We start from the raw sequence: 20,678 nt of genomic DNA on the forward strand, positions 1-20,678 counted from the left end.
CCCAATCGCCCGGCCGCGGTTCCGCCCACAAACACAAAGTGGAGAAGCTGTCAAACAGCCAGCGACAATTTACAAAAGGACAATTCCCTTCAACGTGCAAAGGTATCGAGGTCCACTTAATAACACACGCAATACTTAGACGTACAACAAAAAACAACTTTAATGAACCAAAAACAATGTCAAGTCTAACCATATAAAGTTCGAGATTTGAGGTTGTCAGATGCTTGTTCGGTTGTGTGGAAAGCGTTGCAAATATCGGCAGCGGAGCGGACATGATGGCCGGCACCGGTCCGGGTCGGTCCGTCCGACAAAATGGAAGACGCCTCGGCGCCGACAAACGGTTGACTGGATGGAGGGCTGCGAGTGCGATGTAGGCGGGGAAACAATCATCTCTGCGGGGACTGGAGCCGAGGACCAACGGCGCAGTACTGGCGATGATTGTTCGACCCTCCCCTTCTTCCTCTCCAACGAAGCCGAGAAGCAGCGAGGTAAGCCCAAGCCGAGCGACCCCCCGCTCGGGCCCAAATGCAACACGACTGTGCCACGAACGAGTGCCTGAAATTCGCCTATTTGACCGCCGTAAATGTAGCATTTGTATACGTGTGAAAAACGCGATCGGTCGGTCGGCCGACGGTCCTCCTTTGTATTCGACATAGGGCAGTGGAAAGGGGACACACGAGGTTGGCCATAGCCGCCGTATTTCTTGTCCTCTGCGGCTGGGGGGAAGAGACTTGTGGATACGAGGCCAGGAGGTAACACGTGCGTGTTGTTGAAATGACTTGTGGATAAGTACACGTCCACATTGGATGTAATATATTTCGGTTTTCGGGGAGTTTGTCGGTACTTTCCACGCTAAGACCTCCATGCGGCAGTTTGCAGAAACGCCAGCCGCCCCTCTCGGTTAGCCATCAGGGATCTTAGTTTAGTATCTCGCCGCCCTCTCTCTCTCTCTCCCCCCCCTTCTCTCTTCCCGACTAGCCCCGGACGACCAAGCGCCTCGGTGAACCCGCCTATTTAGGCGTCTCTTTTCGGCTCAACTTAAAGGCGCCTCGTATTTCCCCCCCCCTTCGTTTCCCGGGCCGCCATTTGGACCTTATCACGGTAGGTTTGCTCGGAAGCATGGCGGTCGTCAAGCACGTTTGTAGCGCCACGGAACTTTGGCGGTCTCCGACGTTAGCATAGCCTCTTTGAACATACCGAGTACTAACTTAAATGTTATATCGCATTCCGGGAATGTGGTTATTTCAATGTGTCACTATAAACACTACTTTGGGCATAATATTTAGGACGAAATTGAATTCTGTACAGGTTAAATTATTTACGGTGGAACCGGTAACTAAATTTCGGCGTCGCTGGTTCGCCCCCGGCTGGGGCTTTTCGAGCTAACAGGCTAGCTAGCTTGTGCTAGCTGGAGCCATCACGGACACGACGAACCACGAGGATCCGCCATCATGGAAGCGCCTCTCGGTTACGCCTCACTGAAGAATATACCGCACTTTTGTTCATTCTCGAATCAAACCACACATAAAAGCATATACAAAAACCTTTGTTAACCGCGAAGGACAACATGTCGCCATTCTTTCAGTTTTTAGTTGAAAGTCGAGTGTGGCGCGGCGGAGCGAGATCCGCTGGTGATGAGGCTCCGGTGGCGCAGTGATGGCCGCCATTGTTGGTCCGTTGGTCGGAGATCGAAAGCAGCTCCCCCGTGGTCAGCTGGTCGCCTCCAGCTGCCTGTCCGTCCACTCGCTTCCTTCCTTCCTTCCTGTGTGTATCCACCCTACTCGAAAATCCTCCATTGGCCAGCGGGCCCAGGCGTAGAAAATAGTCATTGCGTGTAGAAAGAAGGTTGGAAGGAAGGGTGGCTGAAAAGTAGCTTGACGGAGAGTGGGAGCTCTGGCGTGGCGTTGTTCTAGCCCTCCGCGCCGCACCGCGCTGCGCCGTTATTTGAGATTGCCAGTGTGTGTCCTCAACGCAGAACGTAAACGTTTTAGGGGCGGCGTAATGAATAGAAGCCATTATGTTGACGTTGGAATCATGTTGAGAACAACATGTGTTATTAGATTCATGACTCGTTTGCATTTTGTTGTTGCGATGCCCTGAACCAAGCCAATGGACTCCGAAAGAAATCCTTTTTATTCCCTTTTTAATGGCTTGTACTCCAAACCGACTCCACAATTTTAGGTCAAGATAATCTTAGAAGAGTGACTTATAGTGTATATTATTTTTAAAAAGATATTATCATCCTATTACCCGTTTAATATAGATTTCGTGATACGTAGCTACAGCGAGTTTGCAAATGGTGAATTGACCACGCCTTAAAATATAGATTGGTGTAGTTAGTAACTACAAACTAATTTGACTTATTTCTCCAGACTAAACAAAGGATCACCCACAAATGAATGGAAACATGGAGGCAACATCCCAACCTCAAGGTAGTGCTCGGCTCCATTCTCATCCCATTTAAAGTTGTCCAACTCTTGCTTTGTTGCCATAATATACTACGTATATGTATATCATTGAACTTTGTGCTGCAGTGTGGGCCCAGGACGACGTGTTCCAATTGCTGGAGTCCATGAAGTTGGCACTCCCGCAGAAGGACCTGACCAAGTACAAGAGGTCAGTGACCCACCTGGACTGGGACAAATTGGCCTTCAACTCCTACACGGCCGAAATGTGCAAGCTGAAGTGGCTGGAGGTCGCCAAAGAGGTGAGTGAGGCCACCAGGGTTGATGCAATCTTTTGGAAAAGGCACCAAATTCATTGAGTGTGACTTTGTCTGACGACAACAGATCCGTAAATTTCGGACTCTCACGGAGCTGATATTGGACGCTCAGGACTACATCAAGGACCCATACAAAGGCAAGAGACTAAAGGTAACCTATGACAGCATCTTGTTCTTTTGTTTTTCATGAATAATTATACACTTAATAGTTGGATTGTGTTCATTCTATCTTCAGTACTTATAGCCTTTGGTTTTCTTTTGTTCAGAGAAATATGTAGGTCTTACCTTAACACTATATTTCGACAGCTTCAGCAGCAACTTCCGCCTTCGTCAGGGAGTGTCGAAAAAAGTGTTAAGGTAAGACCTACATGTTTTGTCTGAACAAAAGAAAACAAAAGGCTATGATGCACTTAAATTAGGAGTTTATGGAGCACACAAGATGCACTGTCAACCTTACTGTAGGAAATAAACACACTTTTTGAATGTGAGCTTGATCATCGACAAAAATCTTGCGAATTTGCTGAGTTAAAAGAGAAGCTACGATGTGAAAGTGAAGCAAAATAAACGGCATCAAATGTGGCGGGATGTAGTCCAGAGTATTCAGGAACCTGCTTTTCCTCCTGTGACAGAAACATCCGGATTTCCCCAGGAAGCCCCTGACGCCGTACTTCCGCTTCTTCATGGAGACTCGGCCCAAGTTAGCAAAATTGCATCCGGAAATGAGCCACGAGGAAATAAGCAAGATGTTGTCCACGAAATTTCGTGCGCTGCCTGACCAAAAAAAGGTAAAGTGCCAGATGCTTCGGGTTTGAATCCAACTGAAGATTTTTTTTCCCCCTTTTCACCATGTAGAAAAAATACACAGAAGGATTTGTGAAGGAAAGAGAGGTTTATGAACACAGCTTGAAGAGGTTCAGGTGAGTTCATCTATCGAAGACTTGTATTTCGCTCCTTATCGTGGACCTTCCCATTCTGAAAACGTTTCCCGTCTAACAGGGAGGAGAACCCGGAGCTGGCGCACCGCATACCTTCAAAAAGGCCTAAACGGTCCCGAGGATGTAAAAACACCTCAGCAGCTGTTTAATGTCTTAGTAACATAGGGTGTAACGTGAATAAATATACACATTAGTACTTTTGTACATTTGTATTCTTTTAACACCAAAATATCTATTTCGAAATCTTGATCAAGCGTTACACACGAGCTTCAACATATTGCTTTCATGAGCCTGCAGTCAAGATGTTAACAACGATCTCATGACCTTTGATGCATATCGTAAACCTATCAAAAAGAACGGTGACGTCACACAGTGTGACGGCTCGAACAATAAAAAGCCACTTATTGTTCAAAATACTTTCAACACTAATATATTTTGCATGTAGCATATGTAAATATGCCCGACAGCAAGCGAACGCGTCACTGTTGAACAAGGCCCAGAAGCCTGGGAGCCGTTTGTTTTCCTTACCGGGCTTCCTCGATTGGACGGCCCGGCCTACCGGGGTTCCGCCCACAAACACAAGGTGGAGTTGGAAAAAGGGGAAAAAAACGTGCTGATCTAATATGAAGCTGTCAAACAGCCACCGACATTTTTCCCTTCAACGTGCAAAGGTATCGAGGTCCACTTAATAACACACCCGGTACTTAGACGTACAAAAAACCCGACTTTTTAATGAACCACAAATAAGATGTCAAGTGTAGCCAGCCATATACGGTTCATGATTTGAGGTTAGTCAGATGTGAAATGTCGCCGTTAGATGCTCGTTCGGGTTTGTGAAAAGTGTTGCAAACATCGGCAGCGGAGCGGACATGATGGCCGGCCGGTCGGCCGGCCCCTCCACTTGTGAAAAAAACCAAACAAAAATGCGATGGCGGCTGACGGAAACGACGGCTGTGGCGTCGATCCGTCCGACAACATGGAAGACGACTCGGCGTCGCTCGCGAAAAGGTTGGGTGGGGAGTGGGAAGCTTGCTGCGCGTTGACTGGAGGGAGACTGCGAGTGCGATGGAGGCGGGGGAAGAATCATCTCTGCGGGGACTGGAGCCGAGGACCGACGGCGCAGTACTGGCGATCGTTCAACCCTCCCCTTCTTCCTCTCCAACGACGCCGAGAAGCAGCGAGGTAAGCCCAAGCCGAGCAACCCCCCGCTCGGGCCCAAATGCAACACGACTGCGCCACGAACGAGTGCCTGAAAGTCGCCTATTTGACCGCCGTAAATGTAGCATTTGTAGACGTGTGAAAAACGCGATCGGTCGGTCGGTCGACGGTCCTCCTTTGTATTCGACATAGGGCAGTGGAAAGGGGACACACGAGGTTGGCCATAGCCGCCGTATTTCTTGTCCTCTGCGGCTGGGGGGAAGAGACTTGTGGACACGATACCAAAAGGTAACGCTTATGTGTTGTTGAAATGACATTCGAGTTGTGGATAAGTACACGTCCGCGTTGGATGTTAATGGCTTTCGTGGGAGCTCGCGGTTCTTTCCACGCGAAGACCTCCATGCGGCAGTTTGCAGAAACGCCAGCCGCCCCTCTCGGTTAGCCATCAGGGATCTTGGTTTAGTATCTCGCCGCCCTCTCTCTCCCCCTTCTCTCTTCCCGACTAGCCCCGGACTACCGAGCTCCTCGGCGAACCCGTCTCTTTTATTTAGTCGTCTCTGTTCGGCTCGACGAAAAGGAGCCCCGCGGTTGTGAGCCACGTCTATTTTTCCCCTTCTTTCCCCGGGCCGCCATTTGGACCTTGTCACGGTAGGTTTGCTCGGAAGCATGGCGGTCGTCCGAGCTCGTTTGTGGCGCCACGGAAGCTTTTCGGTCTCCGACGTTAGCCTAGCCTCCTGTAATATACTAACCCCAAACCACAGTTGATCGAGACTTTCGTATTATCTTTTTAAATAAAAATAAAAACACACTTCGTTTTAGTGTAGCTTTTATTTGATCTTTTTACAGTCTCTCGTCTTTGTGGCTCCTCCAAGCCCCCCAGCACAACGTTGAGAGCCGACCCATGTACGTTTGGAAACGTATACGTTGTAGAATTTCATATCAACGTTTAAATTGTGTTTTTCTTCGATCGAATTCCGGGTATGTGGTTATTTCAATGTTAGCAGTACCTTGAGCACTCGTAACATATTTAGGATGAAATTGAATTCTTACAAAAACAGCGTCAACTGCCTACACGTTGTCCTGAAAATGGCACCAAAAAGTGTTCTTTTGTATAGAGCATAATGGACGGTGTTCAAACGTTGTAAAGGTTCAATGAGTTTTTTGAAACGGTGGCCTGGTAACGAAATTTCGGCGTCGCTGGTTCGCCCCCGGCTGGGGCTTTTCGAGCTAACAGGCTAGCTTGTGCTAGCTGGAGCCATCAAGGACACGACGAACCACGAGGATCCGCCATCATGGAAGCGCCACTCGGTTACGCCTCACTGAAGAATATACCGCACTTTTGTTCATTCTCGAATCAAACCACAATTAAAAGCATATACGCTACAAAAAAAAAACCCCTTTGTTAACCGCGAAGGACAACATGTCGCCATTCTTTCAGTTTATAGTTGAAAATCGAGTGTGGCGCGGCGGAGCGAGATCCGCTGGTGATGAGGCTCCTGTGGCGCAGTGATAGCCGCCATTGTTGGTCCGTTGGTCGGAGAGCGAAAGCAGCTCCCCCGTGGTCAGCTGGTCGCCTCCAGCTGCCTGTCCGTCCACTCGCTTCCTTCCTTCCTTTGTGGATCCACCCCAAACCCCTCGGCTCCCCCACCCGAAAATCCTCCATTAGCCAGCGGGCCCAGGCGCAGAAAAGAGTCGTTGCGTGTAGCAAGAAGGAAGGGAGGGCGGGAGGGAAGGGGAAAGAAGGCGAAATTCCGTGTGGCTGGAAGGTAGCTTGACGGAGACTGGGAGCTAAGGCGTTGCTACTTGTTAGCACCCCGCGCCACTCCGCGCGTGGTGTTATTTGAGATTGAGAGCAGTCGCAAACTATCGCCAGTGTGTGCGTGTGTGCGTCCTCAACGCAACGCAGAGCGTAAACGTTTTAGGGGCGGCGTAATGAATAGAAGCCATTATGTCGACTTTGGAATGCCCATTCACACCACCTTGCCACGTCTAATCATGTTGAGAACAACATTTGTTATTAGTCATGATTCTTTCTTTTGTATTTTGTTTTTGCGATACCACATAAAAATGGACCCATAAAAAATCATTTTTATTCCCTTTACAATGGCGTGTACTCCAAACCGACTCCACAATTTTAGGTCAAGCTAATCTTAGAACGGTGACTTGAAAAATGAATGGCTTGTATATTGTTTCAAAAATCTATTATTATCCTATTACCCGTTTAATATAGATTTCGTGATACGTAGCTACAGCGAGTTTGCAAATGGTGAATTGACCACGCCTTAAAATATAGATTGGTATGGTTAGTAGCTACAAACTCATTTTGACTTATTTCTCCAGATTAAATAAAGGACAACCCACAAATGAATGGAAACATGGAGGCAACATCCCAACATCAAGGTAGTGAGTGCGCGGCTCCACTCTCATTTAAAGTTGTCCAACTCTTGCTTTGTTGCCATAATATACGTATATGTATGTCATTGAACTTTGTGCTGCAGTGTGGGCCCAGGACGACGTGCTCCAATTGCTGGAGTCCATGAAGTTGGCACTGCCGCAGAAGGACCTGACCAAGTACAAGACGTCCGAGTCCCACCTGGACTGGCAGAAAGTGGCCTTCAACTCCTACACGGCCGAAATGTGCAAGCTGAAGTGGCTGGAGGTCGCCAAAGAGGTGAGTGAGGCCACCAGGGTTGATGCAATCTTTTGGAAAAGGCACCAAATTCATTGAGTGTGACTTTGTCCGACGACAACAGATCCGTAAATTTCGGACTCTCACGGAGCTGATATTGGACGCTCAGGACTACATCAAGAACCCATACAAAGGCAAGAAACTAAAGGTAACCTATGACAGCATCTTATTCTTTCATTTTTCATGAATAATGACACACTTAAAGTAGCAGTTTATGGAGCACACAAGATGGACCCCCGATCAGGTTTTGGAAAATCAACTGCATCAAATGTGGCGGGATGTAGTCCAGAGTATTCAGGAACCCGCTTTTCCTCCTGTGACAGAAACATCCGGATTTTCCCAAGAAGCCCCTGACACCGTACTTCCGCTTCTTCATGGAGAAGAGGGCCAAGTATGCAAAATTGCATCCGGAAATGAGCAACTTGGATCTGACCAAGATCTTGTCCAAGAAATATCGTGAGCTGCCTGACAAAAAAAAGGTAAAGTGCCAGATGCTTCGGGTTTGAATGGGGGGGAAAGAAAAAGGAATCCATCTGAAGACATTTTTTTTTCTCCTTTTCTTTTCTTTGCGCCGTGCAGAAAAAATACTTGGATGACTTTGTGAAGGACAAAGAGGTTTTTGTACACAGCATGATGAGGTTCAGGTAAGTTCATCCATCTATTGACTACTTGGATTTGGCTCCTTATCGCGGACATCACATTTTGAAAACGTTTCCCGTCTATCAGGGAGGAGCACCCGGAGCTGATGGAGAGCATGACTAAGAAAGGCTCAAATGTTCCCGAGAAGGCCAAAACGCCTCAGCAGCTGTGGTACACCCACGAAAAGAAGGCCTTCCTCAAAGGCCACCCTGACGTAAGTTGGCTTTTCTTTGCCGCCCGTTTGCCTCATTTCATCGTTGAGGAGCTCTTGCCGTTCTTTTCCAGGCTACCACAAAGGATATCAAGGACTACCTCAGCAAGCAGTGGACACAGCTGTCGGACAAGAAGAGACTCAAGTGGATCGCCAAGTCGCTGGAGCAGCATAAGCTGTACGAGGTGAGCTGGAAGACGGCAGCGGCGGCAGCAGCAGCAGCACATCACGTGCCAGCTTGTCTGTCGAATCGAGACAAAATGCCACTCATTGGATGATTTGGCTTCCCATCAAGTTTGTGGCTTTGATATTGGCAGGAGACGATGCGCGAGTACATTCAGCAGCATCCTGAGATGAACCTGACGCAGGGGGACATCGTCAAGTCCACGCTGACCAAAGCCGAGAGGCACCTCAAGGACAAGTCCGACGGCCGTCCCGACAAGCCTCCACCGTGAGTCAGCGCCCCCGTCTGAGTCCCTCACTCGGCCGCAGAAAGAGGCCACTCATCATTTTCTCTTTCTTTCTTTCTTTCTTTCTTTCTTTCTTTCTTTCTTTCTTTCTTTCTTTCTTTCTTTCTTTCTTTCTTTCTTTCTTTCTTTCTTTCTTTCTTTCTTTTCTTTCTTTCTTTCTTTCTTTCTTTCTTTCTTTCTTTCTTTCTTTCTTCCTTCCTTCCTTCCTTCCTTCCTTCCTTCCTTCCTTCCTTCCTTCCAGGAACGGCTACTCCATGTTCTGCGCCGAGCTGATGTCCAGCATGAAGGACGTGCCCAGCACAGAGCGTATGGTCATGTGCAGCCAGCGCTGGAAGCTGCTCAAGCAGAATGAGAAGGATGCCTACCAGAAGCGCTGTGAGCAGGTAATGCAAAATGCTTGCCTCTCACCATATGGCTTGTCTTCATCGTGCTCTAAATGTCCTTCTTTTTTTCTTTTCTCTCTCTGCAGAGGAAGAAGGAATACGAAATTGAGATGAACAGATTCCTCAGCGTAAGTTCTTTTCATGCTTCGAAACATACGTCGCCTTGGCTTGGCATCCATGTGTTTACTCTTTGAATTCACACATTGTCGCCGTTTTTGGATCGCTTCAGAGTTTGTCTGAGGAGGAGCAGCAGAGGGTCTTGGGTGAGGACAAGGGGGGCTTCAAGCGGGGCAGCGGGGCCAACAGCACAGCGTCCAGAAAGAACTCCAAAGCCAAGGTGCCCAGAGATGTCCATTTTGGTCTTTGTGCTGGCATTGTCTGACGTTTTACTTCTGATTTGCAGGCCAACGCGGAGAAACCCAAGCGGCCCATCTCAGCCATGTTCATCTTCTCCGAGGAGAAGCGTCCCAAGCTGCACCAGGAACGTCCGGATCTCTCCGAAAGCGAACTCACGCGGATGCTGGCGCGCATGTGGAACGAGCTGCCGGATAAGAAAAAGGTACGAGTTTTTCCCCCCCCCCCCCCCCTTGAATACGTGCGTGGGACTGAGCCACATCCTCGTTCTGAACGCAGGAGAAGTATAAGCGACTGGAGGCGGTCTTGAAGGCGGGGTCGGAGAAAAAGGAGGACCGTAGTCTGCCCGACCCACCCAAGACGGCACAGGACATCTGGCAGCAAAGCGTCATCGGAGACTATCTGGCCAGATTTAAGGTAAGCCCTATACAAACAGTTCACGTATTTCAATCCACATTGAATGGAGTGGAAAAACAAAACAAGGATGCATGCGCAATGCAGAACGACCGGCCCAAGGCTCAGAAGGCGATGGAGGCCACCTGGAGTACTATGGAAAAGAAAGAAAAGATCATGTGGATCAAAAAGGCGGCAGAAGACCAGAAAAGATACGAGGTGAGCCAGCGCCACGACGACCTCGGCCCGGCCGGCGGCAGCTAAGCGCCATTCTGCCTGTCGTCCGCAGCGAGACCTGTGCGAGATGCGTTCGCCCGTCGCCACCGCCGTGGCCTCTGGGAAGAAGATGAAGTTCGAGGGCGAACCCAAGAAGCCGCCGTCGTGAGTTGCGCTCGCAATTTGTGGCGGGCTTCCCTCTCTCCCTTCCTTCCTTCCTTCCTTCCTTCCTTCCTTCCTTCCTTCCTTCCTTCCTTCCTTCCTTCCTTCCTTCCTTCCTTCCTTCCTTCCTTCCATGACCTGACGTCCTGTTTTGCTCCAGAAACGGCTACCAGAAGTTCTCTCAGGAGATGCTGTCCAACGGAGAGCTCAACCACCTGCCCATGAAGGAGAGGATGACGGAGATTGGTAGCCGCTGGCAGAGGCTGCCCCTCAAGGACAAGGACCGCTACAAAAAGATTGCAGAGGAGATGCAGAGGCAGTACAAAGTGCTGCTTGAGCAGTGGCTGGCCGTGAGTAATGCTGCTTCTGCTAAAAAAGAAAATCATCCAATTCTGCTTCTTCTAATCCCTCCCATCCATCCCTCCCTCGCTCCCTCCCTCCCTCAGAGTGTATCTTCTCAAGTTAGGAATTCCTACAAAGAGTACAACTCACAGGTGAGGCGCAGCACAATACGAGAAGCTGTGTTTCTTGTGGTGGCATGTTTCAATTCCAATTTGCCCTCTTGATCTTCCAGAAAAGAAAAACCCCTACAAAACCAGGAGGCCCCAAGGCAAAGGTCAAGAAATCGGTAAGGTGCTAGCATTGGACCGCTAAAGTGATCAGCCTGAAATATTTTTGGGCTCAAAGATTGTTGCAAGGATCTCTCCCAAGCGGACAAAATGCAGATGTAGAAGCAGAACAGCCAACGATAGCTCTTATGCACGGCTTCCCACAGGACACCGAGGAAGAAGAAGACGATGACGACGACGACGATGATGAAAAGGACAGGGCTTCCTCCGAAGCGGGGTCCTCCAGTGAAGATGATGATGATGACGACGATGACGTAAGTTGCGCCAATACGGTTTTGGAAAAGCGTGAATCTTTTCGATTCTCACAGGCCATTCCAAATGTTTGTGTTGAAGAAGGACGATGAAGACGACGACGAAGTGGACGACAAGGAGAACAAGTCAGAAGACAGTAGCAGCGAGTCCAACTCTGGCGGCTCGTCAGACTCGGACTCAGACTGAAGAGAGGCACAGGGGGCGGGACCACCGTGACGACGGGACAGACCAAGCTGAGCCACGGGGGCTTCATTCGGGGGGGGGGGGGGGGATCTCTGCCACTGTGCCAACCCCTGCCCAAGCTGCCACCTCCATTTCACACCCACCCACCCACCCACTTTTTTCTCTCTCTTTCTTTTCTTTTAATTTCTTCCCTTCATCAGCCCCTCGCCGAGTTTTAGTCGGACCTGCATCCCACTGGTTTGGCGATGTTCTGAACTGACACTTATTTGTTTTGAGTTTTAAAACAATGTCGTCCATTTTATTTGATTGTTCCACAGGGACGAGCCAGGCTTCTCGCAGCCAAAGAACACGACAAGCGGGTGGGGCACTTCAAGCAGGGAGAGGGGCGGGCAGGATGCGAGGGTATTTGTACTGGAAAAAGTTGCACTCTTAAGAATGTTTCCTTGTTAATACTGTACCCCAACCCCCCCCTTCTACTTTTTCCTCTGCTTTTGATTTTATCCCATTGACTTCTTAAAGAGGTGGTATTTTTTCAGATATAAAAAACAAAAAAAACAAAAACAAAAGAAGCCATGATGAATGTTTTGGATTTTTTTTTCTGTTGTCATTGCTGGAACGTCGTTTAAAATGCTGCAGTGCAAACAAGATTTCAATCTCGGTTATTGTATCCCCCCAAGCTTTTTCTTCTTCTTCATCGAGGGCAGTTATACTCATTGAAACCGAGCACCAGTCGCAACACAAACTGTCTTGACATTACGCCTCCTTGCAAACACACATTTACATTCATTATCACATTTGTAAACAAAAGCAATTCATGGGAAGTTATTTGTTTGGTTCTCTTAGAGGCACTGCACATTTTGAGGTTTGTTGTTCATTTTTATGTCCAAACTACAAATAAATCAAGTTGTTGTGCAACGCTTCCTATGTTCCCCATGCATGCTTTATTTAAAAAAACACATTTAAATTGGGTCTTTTTAATGTTTGATCTTGGTTAACTCCCTCCAAATCTTCCCTTAATTGTAGAATGGATGACACAGACTACAAAATGAATGTACATATTAGACATTTTTGCTTGGTGACACACACCATGACTTACATTAGTTATAATCTTCTGTTTGTGATTGAATCAAAGTTAAAAGGGAGGCGGCAGTGTGTGTTATTCTTGTAAATACTGTTTTATTTTGTATTGAGTGGTTTTCTTTTCTCCCGTCCGTTGCTTGGTTTTTGTTTTCCTTGAGATGAAATGTTTGAAATGTTGAAAAAAGCAACAACAAAAAAAGCTTTACAACTTTGTACTGCTGATCATTTGACCAACAAAAAAAAAAAAAAAAATCACGTTTTCTATAGCAGAGGGTGTTATGATGTCCTTGTCGTTCAAGTATTTGGGCAAATAAACACAATCTTGAAAAATTGCTTGTCTTTTAAGTAAGGGGGAGTTAAAAAGTGATTATTCTAAAGACATCTTAGGGTCGTGTTGAGGATGAAGAAATGTTTTTGAGAAAAAGTTGTAGTATTTATCTCGTATTCGATACGGAAAAGTATTTGTGTGACCAGTCAGTTATAAAAAAAAAAAAAAAAAAAACTACTCTTAGTGGTGACAAATAAAACAGGGTACAATGTTAAAACATTTTATAACTATAGATAGCGTACAACAGGATTTTTTAAAATGATGATTTCTTCGTCGGTCTTCCGTGTGGCGCACCATCCAATTGTTTTTCTTTGTGCGTGACATAAACGTCTCATGACGTAGCCGGAAGTGCCTCGTTGTCTCGCGCTGTGATTGGTCGAGCGCTGCTGCATGGCCGCCTTGCGCCTGTCAAGCTGCACAAAACGGCTGGCCGTTCGTTTGTTTGTTTCGTTAACACCTGCAACGAACAGACAATAAGGAGAACTAGAATTACACGTTTCACTTTTTTCCCCCCCCTCTGAGACCCAGCAAATATGGACGTCGAAGAAGATTCCTCGCGCTGACTGACGCGAATCACGTCGAGTCGGCTGCCTTCCGCCGGGGGGAAACGGGCCGCTTCCGTGACGACCGACGAGGTAAAAGGAAAGCAACGTCGAAATGGTGATGTTGATGATGGTGGTGGTGGTGGTGATGATGATGATGATGATATGCCATGCCATGCCATGCCATGCCATGCCATGCCATGCCATGCCATGCCATGCCATGCCATGCCATGCCATGCCGATGAGCCTCACTGCTCGCTGTGGCACGCTTGTCACGGTTTGGAAAGGAAGAGCTTGCATGGACATAATTAGCGGCTTTTGGTGACCCGTAATGTTTCCTATGCTCTTCCATCGTAATCAGACCCAAACAGCCGCATGCATATTGAAGTATTATGTTCATTCAATGACCTGTTCTAATGTCATTTTTTGTCATTGAATAACTTCTGCACCAAAAGTGAGCACTGTTTAATTTTCTTAATAATTGTGGCCTTTTGTCACTTTATGGCTGTATTTTGTCTTTCTCGACAGGATGAAGAGAGAAAAGCGACTTAAAAGCTTAAAAGTGAGTCATTTGGAGTGAATGACTTGTGTCACCACCAATGTTTTTTATTTCTGTTCTGAACTGACTGATTTTGTATTATTTACATCAATATGTTCAATGTCTTTATTTGGTCAAGTCGAAATGGAGGCAACTGGCATGAATGTTGACCGACATGACCTTGGGCGTTAATGAGAACGACGAGTTTGTTTGCCACCATAAGAGATCTGTTGATTTTATCACCAGAAATGAATATTGTAGCTTAACTGTGAGTGTTATTGAATTAACTCGACACCTACGTGTGTGTGTGTGTGTGTGTGTGTGTGTGTCACTATGAATGGTTTTTGGGCTTCGTAAATAATGACCAGTTATTGTACCTGTTGCTCCCATGATGCGGGTGGGTACGCAGCGTCATTGGGTTCCGACGCCATCGAGAAGATTCAGCAGAGGGGTTTTCAAATGAAAATGGAGGATATGGCCCTGTCAGGCCCAGACAACAACACCAGGCTGGAGGTACAGCAATGATTCAAAGTGAGTCGTCACTCTTGATGTTTAACAGTCCCGCATGTGTGCGCTAGGCCTTGGTCCACGACATCTACTCTGAGCTGGTGGAGGACGCCTGCCTAGGCCTTTGCTTTGAGGTGCATCGCGCCGTCAAGCACGGCTACTTCTTCCTGGACGACATCGACCCGGAGAGCGCCAAAGAATTTGGTTGGTACATTTGCGCCCGTTTGTTCGACATCAGCTTTTTTTCCTCTTGATTTACTCGAGCTGTTGTCTGTCTGTCTGTCTGTGCAGAGATTGTGGACCAGCCAGGACTGGACATCTTTGGCCAGGTGTACAACCAGTGGAAGAACAAGGAGTGCGAGTGTCCCAATTGCAAGCGACTAATCGCGGCGTCCCGCTTTGCACCGCACCTGGAAAAGTGTCTGGGCATGGGGCGCAACAGCAGCCGCATCGCTAGCCGCAGGTCGGCCCCCAAATGGAGCCTCCTCCCTCCTAATATCAAATGTTATCTATCGTATTGATTTGTTCATTTTGACAGGCTGGCCAGCAACAACAACAACAACGTGAGCAAGTCGGAGAGCGACCAGGAAGACAACGACGACCTGAACGACAACGACTGGTCGTACGGCGCCGAGAAGAAATGTGAGCGATGTGAAAAGCCCACGGAAGCTCCATATAGCAAGCGATCTTTGTTGTTATGATTTTTCTACTTTCTGATTGCAGCCAAGAAGAGAAAGTCAGATAAGGTCATTGCGGTAGTTCTCTCGTTCGATACGGAGTTGGGATCTGTCTTGTAACCAAGCGCTCTTTTCCCCTCTGCGCAGAATCCAAATTCACCGCGACGCTCCAAATCTCTCAAGCACAAAAACGGTAAGGGAGTCTTTTATTTCCTTTCGAGCAATTCCTTGCAAGATAGTAATTGACTTTCAAAGTCTACCTTAGATGAATTTGGTCGATTTCTAACTTGATGTAGTTATTGGTATGAAATGCATTTCAGGTGATCTGGGCAGCAGCAGCAGCAGCAGCAGCATCTCCTCAGAAGCATTCAAGGTGGACTCTTCCTTCTTAGCCCGTTTGCCAGCAGCAATAAGCCAGCGCTCTTTTCTCTCGTTTGCCTTCGTCCAGTACAATAACTACAACAACGCCGGGATCAATTACGAAACTCTGGGCCCTGAGGAAGTCAGGTCACTGCTGACCACGGTGAGAGAACCACTCTTGCGGCCTTTGTAAGGATTGCTTGGATGCCTGGGATATTCCGCCAATGGAAGAAACAGACTTGCTGATGGATGCTTTGCTAAGCTTGTGTGTGTGTGTGTGTGTGTGTGTGTGTGTGTGTGTGTGTGTGTGTTTGCAGCAATGTGGGGTGATCTCTGAACACACCAAGAAGATGTGCACCAGGTATGTAGCACACGCACACAGCTGCCATGTTCTTGCGTCCGTCTTCCCCTATCACTTTTCTCCCTTTCCACGATATGAAGTGAAAGCGACTTTAACTTTAACCGAAGGTTGAACACAAGTTGACAGCAGGGCCAGCGACCCGCACGTACGCACGTGCCTCCCTCCCTCCCTCCCTCCCTCCCTCCCTCCCTCCGGGCCTGTCACCAGCCTTCTTTACCCTGCAAAATGGCCACCCACAGACCTGGCGCAATTGGATATATAGAGATCTATTTGCAATTCAAACAAAATGTCACCCTCCGTGCTCACTACGACAGTGATTGGCCACCTTTGCCTTATCTCTGTGTGAAAGGGGGCCAATTACGGTGAAAGGGTCTCCCTCCCTTCCTCCATCGAGGCTGGTGTCAGTCGGGGAAGTGTAACGCCACCTTGTGTCCCGCCCACCAGGTCTCAGCGCTGTCCCCAGCACACGGACGAGCAGAGGAGGAGCGTCAGGGTGTTCCTCCTGGGGCCGTCCGCGTGAGTGTGCCCCCCCCCCCCCCCCAATAGCGTCCTTGATCCCAGCCCCATCCCTTCCGTGTGTTCTTAACTCGTGTATGAGTGATGGCTTCTGTCGGTTAAAAGGAGCCATGTTTGACAAGTCAAGATTGCAGCTGCAGTGAGAACAGTCATTTCAGTCAAGGCAAGAATAACACCAGAGTCGTGATGATGATGATTAAAAGTACACAATAGGACACCATACAAGCAAATTGGATGTACCGAGTTTGATTTCCAGGGCTGTCCACACAGGAAGTGACCTTTTTTTCTGCACTTGTCATGATCACCAGGTCGTCCCTCCCTGACCCCGACGCCACGGCCGAGAGCGACGGCTTTGAGCTCCAAGGGGACGGCGGCGGCGGCGGCGGCGGCGGCGGCGGCGGGGCTCACAATCTCATCAGCCGCCTGCAGTGGGAAGACTCGCCGGAGATTTCGCCCACTGACTCCGCCTCATCCAGAGCCAGTAAGGAATGGAATGCAATTTTTAAAATGGATTTTATTTTGCCCGCAAACGTTATTAGTTCTTTTAGTTTTGATTTGATTTCTTTTTAATTTGTTGAATTTGATTTAGTTTGACTATTATTGTTTTTGGAAATGATTCTCCTCACAGGCACCAACCATTCTGACCCTCGTAGGCCGAAGAAGAAGAAGCGGACCTCACTGATTTTGAACAGCACTTCAGGAGGAGGAGGAGGAGGAGGAGGAGGAGGAGGAGGAGGAGGAGGAGGAGGAGGAGGAGGAGGAGGAGGAGGAGGAGGAGGAGGAGGCGGAGGCGGCGGCGGAGGCGAAGGAACAAGCGGAAGTCTAACAAGTGGCAGCAATGGAGGCGTCTCGCAGAGTAATGTTAGCTTGCCCGCCAAAAAAAAGCGCCCCAAACCTCCTGCTCCATCTATTTCCAGCATCTACAATGACTTGAACTAGCACCAGAGAACATTTTTCCCCTCCACGTCTCTACGCCTAGGTTCGGAATGAGGCATTCAGGTGCAACGCACACACACACACACACACACACACACACACACACACACACATACATGCATTCTTCTGCTCGCTCTACTGCTGTGTGTATTTCAGGTTTAGTGTAACTCATGTGAACCGTATATGCTAATTTTGTATTCTTGTGACATATATTTTGAGTTTTGTTAAGATTATCATGACCTAATTATTTGTTGTAAATGATGTCACAACACACACACACATGTATTTTATGTATTTGCACATGAAACTGTAATGGTGGTGGAGATGGACAAGGTAAGCTCAAATAATTGTGTCTATTTTTATAGTCCTGTGAAGTTTTGTAAAAGTGTTTTGGTGATGTGAGCTCAAAATATTAACACGTGTATATATATATATAAAAGTATTTCATTGAGCACTGTCCTTCATTGCTGACATTTGTAAATAAAAAGAGTGGGAAGTTTTTTTTTGTAATGCTTTTAATTGGAGACATTAGACTCCAGATGTTTTTTTTCTCATAAGTGCCAGATTCATTTGTTTCATTCATTCATTCATTTTATTTACACTAAATACACAACATTGTACACATCAAAAGACACTAGGCCTGTTCTACTTTAACAATACAGCATCTCAGCCTTTAAATTAATTTCTTCACACCACAGAAAAAATGTTGGGCTTGAATCATGGATGGAGAAACGAGAGCTAACAAAGCAGAAATGAAAGCTTGATCACAGGTCTTTTTTTTTTCTCCCCCTCCCCTGTGGAAATGGGTTAGTGTGTTAGCAGGATTGGCCAAAAGCATCCGGTGATGTTTTATGGCAGCAGAGAGGGGCCCGCCCGCCCGCCCGCGCGCCCGCCTGGAGGGGGAAAAAATGCAGGTGGGTGGACTTCTGCTTGTTTTGTTTTTTTTCTTTGGTTTTCAGCATATGAATGGTCCAAATATGGGAGTTTCAGGGCCGTGCTAGTGTTACATGCCAACGGGTTTCTTCAGCGGCCGTGCATGCCGAAGATGAGGAAGCTGAAGAAGATGGTGACACCCACCAGGGAGATGGTGGCGGGCGCAGTGAAGAACTGGCGGTAGTTGATGCGGAAATACCACACCACGGCCAGGATCACCACAAACACGGGTACCACCAGGCTGCCCGTGCTGACGGCCACGCCCGCCGCCCGCAGGCCCCCGGAGACGGCGGGCGCCCCCTGGGGAGAGCCGGCGGCCCCCGCCTCAGGGCTGCCGTCGTGCGGGGCCTGCGAGACGTGGCAGTGGATGACGCTGTTGTGAGTCACGTTCAGGGACAGCAGAGTCCTCTTGGAGTCCTGCAGGAGTTGCCCTTGGTAGATCAGCTTGATCTGATGCTCACGCCCAGAGAAGTACTTACTGGCAGGGGAGAAAGTCACAAGCAAGGTAAGTGGCGTGTTTCGTCATCGCTGATCGCACATGCAGTCGTGTTGCCCTGCCTATTTGCTAGTCACAATCCTCTTTTTCAACAGCTTTCTGAAATGCCGCCGCTAAAGACATCTTGTGGCCACCTGGTGTAAAGCACCTACGTGGGTTTATCAAGTCGTCTTCATGACACGCCAGTCAGAAAATTGTTCCTTTTACCCACTTCAATTGGGCTCATTTGAATTTGTGACAACTAACTAGCTAGCTAGCTAACAGCAACGTGGTGTGGTGTGGCGGCGGCGGCGCAAGGTGTGCCCTAACCTCTTGAGTTGGTCCACAGTGTGGTGAGGTTTGACCACGGCCACTTCCTCTGTGTCGTTTAAAAACTTGAGTCGCACGCAAAAGGACGGAGTGGTAGACATGTCCTTTTTATAAGCCCGCACTCTCTCTTCTTCTTCACCGTAATCCTCGTCTTCCTCCTCGTCCGAAGCGTGAATCCTGCCCCCGGGGGGTGCTTTGCTCTGAATGTCCAGCAGCAGGTCAGCGTCTTCCGGCGAGGCCACCTCATCCGTCTCGCCGCCCGTCTGCTCCGGGGCATCCACCTGGACGTCGCCGCCCGCATCCCCGCCCACACCGATGAGGGAGGCGTGAGCGCCTGCCGACAGGATGGTGCCCAGGATGTGGTCGCTGCGCTCCGCCACGTGTGTGGAGAGCCAGGCCAGGACCAGCGCCAGGGCCACAAGCAGGGCCCCCCCCACCGCTGTGGCCTCGCCACCCATCCCGTCCAGCATGGTCAGTGCACACACTGCCATCTTCTCCTGCAGAAATGGTATGTTGACACATCATTTTTTTTTGAAGGGGGGTCGTCTTCGGGGCAAAATCTTACATGGATTTCTTGTCCGACGTTTACTTCGAATGGAACTCTATTGACGATTTTTCATGGCCTAATATTTTCATGGAATAGAGTGCTTCGTGGCAAACTATGCCGTACATTGGCAAATGTAAAACAAGATTTGGTCGTTGTATCAACTGGCTGCATTTTGGTAACAAACTCCTGTGCTTATGGTAGATCGAATGTGTTCGGCATTCCCTCCTCAATCCCAAGGGAAAATTGACCCGGAAATGGGACACAAGACGGACGGCTCATTTGTTGACGTCACAATCCGGTTATTTAACGTTGCACGGGTGCAATGCATACAAAACAGGTCTTCATCATCCCAAAAGAAAGGACATGTCGTGCCGAGCGTGGTTTCACGCGGATTTATAGGCCAGCGAATGAGCAATATTGTGACTCTCGTCCAAGTGTTGATTCACGTCAATAACGAGCAGCGTTAGCCTCGCGAGCTAACCCCAAGCTAAATCAAAGAAAACGAAAGCTCTTGCCTCCATTTACGCGACTCCCCTTTCACGTTAATCATCGTCAATACCCGCGCGGCGTCGGTCAACTTCACCGTGGAGGACACGATTGTTTCTTACCAGCCAGGCGTGCAATCAGAGCATGTTTGACGACGAACTTGATCGATGCTAGTAGCTAGCAAGCGGCTACTTCCTCAAAACAGGGTGCACACGCGCACACACACACTCAGGCGGAAGAGAGGAGGGACGTCAGCAACCCGTTGCTGTGCTGATGTTCTCACACAAGCTTTATTTAGTTGACCTACTGGCGTTTATTCTTTTATGTATTTTAATGCATGTCATAAAAAAGCCCCCGTAACAAATCCATTCGTCCCAGCCGTGTCAAGATAGCGTACATTTTTGTCCCCCCAAAAATATACTACTGAGTCGTTTTTGTTTTTTGAAGTCAAGGAAAATAATTGAAAAACCAAACCAAAGTGTTTTTCCGAAGCGTAATAACTCCGTACGGTAGTCGTGTGCTGGATGTGCGCCTTTAAGAGGCGTGAGTGACGTCACGAACCGACCGCTTGGCACTGCTTGGGCGGGCCGGCGGCGGCGGGCGGCCAGCCAGCCAGCCAGCCAGCCAGCCAGCCAGCCAGCGCACGTTGCAGCCTTGCGATGCGAG

The 20,678-nt window shown here is 48.5% G+C and overlaps 3 protein-coding genes across 18 annotated transcripts; 2 read left to right on the top strand and 1 right to left on the bottom strand.

Annotated features, from left to right (window-relative positions):
- Window positions 1–77: 77 nt before the first annotated feature.
- On the top strand, window positions 78–12,806 carry ubtf (upstream binding transcription factor). 12 transcript variants are annotated; one of them, XM_037256142.1, is made up of 22 exons: window positions 78–488; window positions 979–1,101; window positions 2,373–2,432; window positions 2,535–2,707; window positions 2,790–2,873; window positions 7,828–7,983; window positions 8,084–8,148; window positions 8,231–8,357; window positions 8,429–8,539; window positions 8,672–8,805; window positions 9,066–9,207; window positions 9,294–9,335; window positions 9,437–9,544; window positions 9,611–9,766; window positions 9,841–9,978; window positions 10,063–10,173; window positions 10,244–10,335; window positions 10,493–10,682; window positions 10,779–10,826; window positions 10,907–10,960; window positions 11,108–11,215; window positions 11,295–12,806. In XM_037256142.1, exons 3-22 carry the CDS (start codon window positions 2,396–2,398, stop codon window positions 11,397–11,399), a joined length of 2,181 nt encoding a protein of 726 aa, XP_037112037.1. In that variant the 5' UTR covers window positions 78–488; window positions 979–1,101; window positions 2,373–2,395; the 3' UTR covers window positions 11,400–12,806. The 12 variants fall into 12 exon arrangements, with proteins under 12 accessions (XP_037112037.1, XP_037112034.1, XP_037112036.1 ...); XM_037256141.1 differs by lacking the exon at window positions 78–488 and adding an exon at window positions 499–752; XM_037256139.1 differs by lacking the exon at window positions 979–1,101.
- A 364-nt stretch (window positions 12,807–13,170) lies between these two features.
- On the top strand, window positions 13,171–17,684 carry atxn7l3 (ataxin 7-like 3). 4 transcript variants are annotated; one of them, XM_037256148.1, is made up of 15 exons: window positions 13,171–13,439; window positions 13,875–13,908; window positions 14,286–14,397; window positions 14,463–14,595; window positions 14,683–14,854; window positions 14,930–15,033; window positions 15,115–15,137; window positions 15,216–15,261; window positions 15,389–15,441; window positions 15,517–15,591; window positions 15,746–15,789; window positions 16,234–16,305; window positions 16,614–16,786; window positions 16,934–17,028; window positions 17,101–17,684. In XM_037256148.1, exons 3-15 carry the CDS (start codon window positions 14,344–14,346, stop codon window positions 17,242–17,244), a joined length of 1,188 nt encoding a protein of 395 aa, XP_037112043.1. In that variant the 5' UTR covers window positions 13,171–13,439; window positions 13,875–13,908; window positions 14,286–14,343; the 3' UTR covers window positions 17,245–17,684. The 4 variants fall into 4 exon arrangements, with proteins under 4 accessions (XP_037112043.1, XP_037112045.1, XP_037112046.1 ...); XM_037256150.1 differs by having other exon boundaries at window positions 16,934–17,022; XM_037256151.1 differs by lacking the exon at window positions 16,234–16,305.
- Window positions 17,685–17,738: 54 nt separating this feature from the next.
- On the bottom strand, window positions 17,739–20,265 carry tmub2 (transmembrane and ubiquitin-like domain containing 2). Of its 2 annotated transcripts, XR_005098499.1 has the most exons (4): window positions 20,135–20,265; window positions 18,980–19,476; window positions 18,141–18,652; window positions 17,739–18,086 (listed from the first exon to the last, which is right to left on the bottom strand). XR_005098499.1 is itself a non-coding variant. In XM_037256152.1 (3 exons), the coding sequence occupies exons 2-3, from the start codon at window positions 19,468–19,470 to the stop codon at window positions 18,265–18,267; spliced, it is 879 nt and encodes a 292-aa protein (XP_037112047.1). In that variant the 5' UTR covers window positions 19,471–19,476; window positions 20,135–20,265; the 3' UTR covers window positions 18,012–18,264. The 2 variants fall into 2 exon arrangements, 1 of the variants encoding a protein (XP_037112047.1); XM_037256152.1 differs by having other exon boundaries at window positions 18,012–18,652.
- Between the last annotated feature and the right edge of the window lie 413 nt (window positions 20,266–20,678).

The sequence above is a fragment of the Syngnathus acus genome, chromosome 8, assembly GCF_901709675.1.
Source record: "Syngnathus acus chromosome 8, fSynAcu1.2, whole genome shotgun sequence".
Classification (NCBI taxonomy): Eukaryota; Metazoa; Chordata; class Actinopteri; order Syngnathiformes; family Syngnathidae; genus Syngnathus; species Syngnathus acus.

Coding starts and splice junctions, on each gene's coding strand:
- atxn7l3 (XM_037256148.1), top strand. CDS start 14,344: ATGAAAATGGAGGATATGGCCCTGTCAGGCCCAGACAACAACACCAGG. Junction 14,855..14,929: donor AGCCGCATCGCTAGCCGCAG/GTCGGCCCCCAA, acceptor TCATTTTGACAG/GCTGGCCAGCAACAACAACA. Junction 15,034..15,114: donor GTACGGCGCCGAGAAGAAAT/GTGAGCGATGTG, acceptor TTCTGATTGCAG/CCAAGAAGAGAAAGTCAGAT.
- tmub2 (XM_037256152.1), bottom strand. CDS start 19,470: ATGGCAGTGTGTGCACTGACCATGCTGGACGGGATGGGTGGCGAGGCC. Junction 18,653..18,979: donor ACTGTGGACCAACTCAAGAG/GTTAGGGCACAC, acceptor CTCCCCTGCCAG/TAAGTACTTCTCTGGGCGTG.
- ubtf (XM_037256142.1), top strand. CDS start 2,396: ATGAATGGAAACATGGAGGCAACATCCCAACCTCAAG. Junction 8,149..8,230: donor CACAGCATGATGAGGTTCAG/GTAAGTTCATCC, acceptor CCCGTCTATCAG/GGAGGAGCACCCGGAGCTGA. Junction 8,540..8,671: donor AGCAGCATAAGCTGTACGAG/GTGAGCTGGAAG, acceptor TGATATTGGCAG/GAGACGATGCGCGAGTACAT.